Genomic DNA, 6,212 nt, shown 5'->3' with positions numbered 1-6,212 from the left:
TGTCAGCTGTGGGGGGGTTGTCAGCTGTGGGAGGCTGTCAGCTGTGGGTGTGGAGGCCATCAGCTGTTGGGGGGCCACAGACAGTGCGAGAGCTCCAAGGGGAAGCTGAGTTCTGCTGTGATGGCCTGAGGGGCAGGGCCAGATCTTGGGGGGGGGTTGGGCTCAACAAATTTTTTGTACATGTGTGCATGCGTGTGTGCATGCATGTGTGCATGTGTGTGTGGTGTGGGCACGTGGTGTGTGTGGTGTGTGTGGTGTGCATGTGCGTATGCGTGTGGTGTGTGGTGCATGTGTGGTGTGCATGTGCATATGCGTGTGGTGTGGTGTGTTTGGTGTGTGTGCGCGTAGCCTGTGTGGGTGTGTGTGGTGTGTGCGGTGTGTGCGGTGTGTGCGGTGTGTGCGTCGTGTGTGTGCGTGTGCGTGGTGTGTGTGTATGTGCATAGTGTGTGTGCGTGTGTGTGTGCGTAGTGTGCGTAGTGTGTGTGCGGTGTGTGCGGTGTGTGTGTGTGCGGTGTGTGTGTCCGTAGTGTGCGTGTGTGTGGTGTGTGAGCATGTGTGTGCGTGTGCGGTGTGTTTGCGTGTGTGTGTGGTGCATGTGTGTGTGGTGTGCGTGTGCATGTGGTGTATGTATGTGTGCGTGTGTGCGGTGCCTGCGGTGTGTGCATAGTGTGCGCGCGCGCGTGTGTGCATGTGTGGTGTGTTTGTGCATGCGTGCGTGTTCATGTGGTGTGTGTGCATGTGTGCGTGTGTATGTGCATAGTGTGAGCGCGCGTGTGTGCGTAGTGTGTGGCGCGTGCGGTGTGCGTAGTGTGTGTGCGTGTGTGGTGTGTTTGTGCATGCGTGCGTGTTCATGTGGTGTGTGTGCATGTGTGCGTGTGTATGTGCATAGTGTGAGCGCGCGTGTGTGCGTAGTGTGTGGCGCGTGCGGTGTGCGTAGTGTGTGTGCGTGTGTGGTGTGTTTGTGCATGCGTGCGTGTTCATGTGGTGTGTGCGCATGTGTGCGTGTGTATGTGCATAGTGTGTGTGCGTGTGTGGTGTGTTTGTGCAGGCGTGCGTGTTCATGTGGTGTGTGCGCATGTGTGCGTGTGTATGTGCATAGTGTGTGTGCGTGTGTGGTGTGTTTGTGCAGGCGTGCGTGTTCATGTGGTGTGTGCGCATGTGTGCGTGTGTATGTGCATAGTGTGTGTGCGTGTGTGGTGTGTTTGTGCAGGCGTGCGTGTTCATGTGGTGTGTGCGCATGTGTGCGTGTGTATGTGCATAGTGTGTGTGCGTGTGTGGTGTGTTTGTGCAGGCGTGCGTGTTCATGTGGTGTGTGCGCATGTGTGCGTGTGTATGTGCATAGTGTGTGTGCGTGTGTGTGGTGTGTTTGTGCATGCGTGCATGTGCACGTGGTGTGTGTGCGTGTGTGCGGTGTGTGTGGTGTGTGTGTGTATGTGCATAGTGTGTGCGTCTGTGTGCGTAGTGTGCGGTGTGTGTGTGTAGTGTGTGTGCGTAGTGTGCGGTGTGTGCGGTGTGTGCGGTGTGTGTGTATGTGCATAGTGTGTGTGCGTGTGTGTGTGCGGTGTGTGCGGTGTGTGTGGTGTGCGTAGTGTGTGTGCGTGTGTGTGTGCTTGTGTGCTGTGTATGCGTGTGCATGTGGTGTGTGCGGTGTGTGCGTGTGTGCGGTGTGTGCGTGTGTGCGTGTGCATGTGGTGTGCGCGTAGTATGCGGTGTGTGCGTAGTATGCGGTGTGTGCGTGTGTGCGGTGTGCTTGTGTGTGGGGTGTGTGCGTGTGTGTGGGGTGTGCGTGCGTGCGGTGTGTGCGTGTGCGGTGTGTGCGTGTGTGCGGTGTATGCGTGTATGTGGTGTGTGCGTGTGTGCGGTGTGTGCCTGTGTGCGGTGTGTGTGTGTGCTGTGTGTGTGTAGTGTGTGTGCGTGTGTGTGGTGTGCGTGTGCATGTGGTGTGTGCATAGTATGAGGTGTGTGCGGTGTGTGCGTAGTGTGCGGTGTGTGCTGTTTGTGCGGCGTGTGCGAAGTGTGCGGTGTGTGCGTGTGTGCGGTAAGCGTAGTGTGTGTGCATGTGTGTGTGCGTGTGTGTGTGTGCGTCGTGTGCGGTGTGTGCGCGTGTGTGGTGTGTGCGGTGTGTGCGTGTGCATGTGGTGTGTGTGTGCACGTGTGCGTTTGTGCGGTGTGTGTGTGTGCAGTTTGTGTCCGTAGTGTGTGTGCGGTGTTTGTGTCCGTAGTGTGTGTGTGTGTGTGTGGTGTGTGTGTGCATGCGTGCGTGTGTTTGCGTGGTGTGGCCGGTGCCTTCCCTCGGGCTCTGGGCCCAGTGCCCCGGAGGACGTACCTGGCCCGGCCTGAGTGCTGGGCCTCCAGTGGGTCCCCATCCCGGTCGTCTCCAGGCCCCGTGCCCCGGCGTGGAGCCAGGAGCCGTTGCAGGTGCGGCTTCGTGTGCACTGGCCGCACGTGTTCCCGCTCGGACCCCGGCCATGCAGGCTCGGGGAGTGTCTGCCTACCGACCCGGCTCCCTGCGGAGCTGCTGGGGCTGTTTCTGAAGGGCCTTCGGTCCAGTGTCCCCCGTGTTCGTGGCTGGAGGGGCCTCTGCCTCATGCGAATTTACCACGAGGAGACAGACGCGTGTGGCGTGCTAGGCATGCGGTGGCCTGCACAGTGGCCGCTCGGCAGGAAGCTGCGTGGGGCGGGAGCGTCTCAGGACTGAGCCCGCGAGCCAGACTGAGGTCGGGAGCAGATTCTTCAGGAGTGACCGCCCACATCTTGATGCACACCAGGCCCTCAACTCCATGGGCGCCACTCAGGAATCACCGAAATCCTGATCTGCTGCCTCCCCTCTCACTGGTAGCCAGTCCGCAGGCCCTGGTCGGGGTGCACACGGCCCCAGGCCCTGGTCGGGGTGCACACGGCCCAGCACGTTGGCCTGTGAGCTGGAGGCGCATTTCTGTGGCCCGTCCTGGGCTCGCTGGGCCAGCGGTTCTGGTGGGACGACCTCGCCCAGGACTGAGGCGGGGAGGGGGCACCTGCCTAGGCCCCACATGCTAGACACGTGTGGTCTCTGCCGCCTGAGCCCACGCCAGGAGCAGACTGATGGGTAAGAAAACCGCTCTCATCCCCAAATAGAGACCATTGCGTGTGGAAGCGGCACTTTAATGTGGCTCAGTTGGATGCATACACCCCCCACAGCACAGGTGCCCTGGACCGCAGGAGCTGGAGTTACAGCCGGTATATGCTTCCTGTGTTCAGAGAAGTTAGCCTCTGTGAATCATGGAGATTTCCAGATAGAGAAATAGCTCTGGGGAAATTACAGCGAGTTTACAGCACACGCACACACGACATTAAAGACACAAACGATATTTTGGCATCTTTCTCCCGTTCGGCAGGTCACTTTCTCAAGGCTTGTGGCATCTGCTGGGGCTGGAGCCGGGCAGGGGCGGGAGGGGACGGGGCCACACTGCCCCTTTGCACCGACCGCAGGATGACACTGCGCGTGCAGCCGCCGTCCTCAGACCTGGCTGTCCTGAGTTAATGGCTGGGATTTCTGCTCTCTCTGGCATGGGGTAGTCAGGCCGACACTCATGGCCACGTTGGCAAACCTGCGCCACCTCCCGCGGCTTGTCTGTGACAGCAGTGGCCAACCTCAGCGGCCGGTCCGACCTGCGGGGAGGCGCTGGTGGTCTCCGCTCGCAGCTGCTCTGCTCGCACGGAGAGAGGCGTGGGGGGCGGCTCCAGGGCGCCCGTGAGAGGGGCGCTGATGGGACGTGGGCTCTTTGGGAACCTCGCGAGGGCCCCACGCCCGACCGGTCCCCTGATGTAGGCTTTCCCTCAGGAAAGTGTTCGTCGGTGTCTGCTGTGTGTAAACCCGTTTCTACAGCTGAAAATGCTCCCAAGGTTGGGGCTCACGTACGATCTTGCCGAGGAGACCTGTCACCCCTGCGTGGCTGGGAAGTGCTTGCCCCTGGGGCCCTGCCCCCCGCAGCTGGAGCGTGTGGCGGTGAGCAGTGCTCAGGGGAGGGCGGCCGCCCAGAGCAGGAAGGATGCTGGGACAATTTCGTTGTTATTGGTCCCAAAGCTGCAGGTCACCAGTTCTGTCCATCTCGCTCCTGACAGGCCCGGTCTCTCCTCGGAGGAGCCTCCTAATGACAAGCGCCCCCGCCCCGCCCCCCGCGGCCGATGACCTGGGAAGTTACAGGTCACAGGCCGCCTCCCAGGAGCACACATACGTGAGCCGCGCAGTGGAAACACAATAGTATTTGCGACTGAGAGCGAGAACTGAACTTTAAGGAAAATGGAATTCTTTTCAAGACGGCGAGGATAGATGGACAGGTTGCCCCCCAAACTGGACGATCCCACAAACCTCTCTTCATTATTATTTAATTGAACAAAAATGCACATTTTTAGCTGCTAAGCTGTAGTGCCTATGGGTTTGGGGGCCTTGTTATTGGGCAGTTACACTGGAGACGCTTATTTGACACCGCGACCCCCGCGGCTGGCGGCCGGGCGGCAGGCCGCTCACTGGGGAAGGGCCTTGAGGATGGCGTTGACCTCCTCGGCCACCGCTGTCAGCGCGAACTCGAACTGCGCCTGTGGGACGAGAGGGGCTGAGTCACAGGCAGGTCCTCTGAGGGGGCCGGACAGGGAGGGCAGGCTGGGCAGGGCAGTCACAGTGACGCCCAGCGGGGATCCGGCCCTCAGCCCCTGCCAGTCAGTTACCCCAGCTTCAGGAATCAGCCACCCCCTGCCCTACCCTTGCCCCCTGCCCTGGAAAGACCGGAGCTGAGGCATGGGGGTCTGTGAAGGGCACTTGTACATGATATGTATCATTTGTGCAATGTTTTCCCAGGTGTAAAATAGTTTCAAAATAAAATTTATAATTTTAAATAAAAAATGTCTTTTTAAGAAACTTCAAGTGTGTCCTGCACCCGCATACTTCCCTATTGGCCACATCAGATCCCGGCCGCTCCGCCTGCCCTGGCCGGAGGTGTTCGCAGTGACCTTCCAGGTAGGGACTCCATCGTCCTCTCTCCCTTCCAGCTCCAACACTGCATGGTCCTGTCTAACCCTCTAACTGTCAGAGAGAGGACCGAGGGGCCACTCGCACTTTGCGGGGGAACGCAAGGCCAGAGGCGACGGTTCCCTGGTCCCAGGACTGGGCCGCCCGGCTCCAGGCACCACCTGCCCGCATCTTGGCAGCTGATGTCACAGCAGCACTTTTACAACCAGGTCCTGAGGATGGGCAGGCGGCGTGGAAAGGCTTCTCTCAGGGCGTGAGCCTCTGTGGGCACCAGGAGCGAGAGCGGCCGGACACACCCAGCCAGGGGCCGCGGTGTGGGGTGGGCGTGGGGCGGTGGTGGGAGAGGGTCATTTCTGGAATGCATTTCACCTGGTTCTAGTCCTGGTTCCCTGGAGGCAACGTGGTCTTGTCTGCACCCCCCATGCTGCCAACTCGGCCTGTGCGGTGGGTGTGCACAAGAGCTATTTAGGGGTGCTCGGAGGCCCCAGTGCACCCGGGGACACTCTGTGGCCCCGTCCCAGAGCTGTGGCTGTGGGAGCTGGGAATTGGGACTGCGCAGAATCTGGGAGCTCCCCTGCCAGGGTGTGGGGCTAGCTCTGACCTCTTTCTATAAAAACGTGGTGTCTCCCCAGCTCCCCAACTTCTGGGGCCTAGACAGTCTGGCGGCGGGTGGGGCTGTGCCGGGCGCCTCCTCCCTCCTCTGGGGCCCCTGGGCCCCGCACCCACGGCGGGGAGTACCTTGGTCTGGACCATGCCTGGCCTCTGGTCCCTCAGGTGCTCCAGGGTGGCTGCGATGTCGATCTCTTTAGCGCCTGCAAGACACCAATAGGCCGATTCAGATGGGAAGTCCCGGACACAGACCATCGCGTGGCCCCTCTCCGGCCCACGTGCCCCGGGTCCGAGGGCCACGCCCACCCTCCTCCGGCAGGGCTGCGCCGGTTCCCAGGACACAGCCGGCGGCTCCGACCCGGAATGGAGGGACCTGGGCTGAAGAGTCCCACGCCCGCCATCGCCACGGACACAAACGCATCTCCAAGAGCATCCCACAGTGTCCACGTCGCGTGCAGGCTTTATTTCTTGGCGCACAGGCTTTGATGTAGAGAAATGAACAGCCAGACCGTCACATTCACCTTGTCGGCCTGTACACGTCGCGTGCCCCATGCTGAGAGAAGGCGCAGGGACGGCGGGTGCCCCTGTGCGGTTCTGC

At 60.7% G+C, this 6,212-nt stretch overlaps 1 protein-coding gene across 1 annotated transcript in view; it reads right to left on the bottom strand.

The window, feature by feature from the left end:
* Positions 1-3,111: 3,111 nt before the first annotated feature.
* LOC102755232 (receptor-type tyrosine-protein phosphatase N2-like) overlaps positions 3,112-6,212 on the bottom strand; it is a 216,209-nt gene continuing 213,108 nt past the window's right edge. The window contains 2 exon segments of the mRNA XM_015570934.1: positions 3,112-4,575; positions 5,744-5,817. Of these exon segments, the coding sequence (XP_015426420.1) occupies positions 4,504-4,575; positions 5,744-5,817 (146 nt within the window). The 3' untranslated portion in view covers positions 3,112-4,503.

Source organism: Myotis davidii, unplaced genomic scaffold (genome assembly GCF_000327345.1).
Source record: "Myotis davidii unplaced genomic scaffold, ASM32734v1 scaffold747, whole genome shotgun sequence".
In the NCBI taxonomy this organism is placed as follows: Eukaryota; Metazoa; Chordata; class Mammalia; order Chiroptera; family Vespertilionidae; genus Myotis; species Myotis davidii.
Note: the sequence above shows the minus strand (reverse complement) of the source record. Positions and strands in the feature narration are given on the sequence as shown.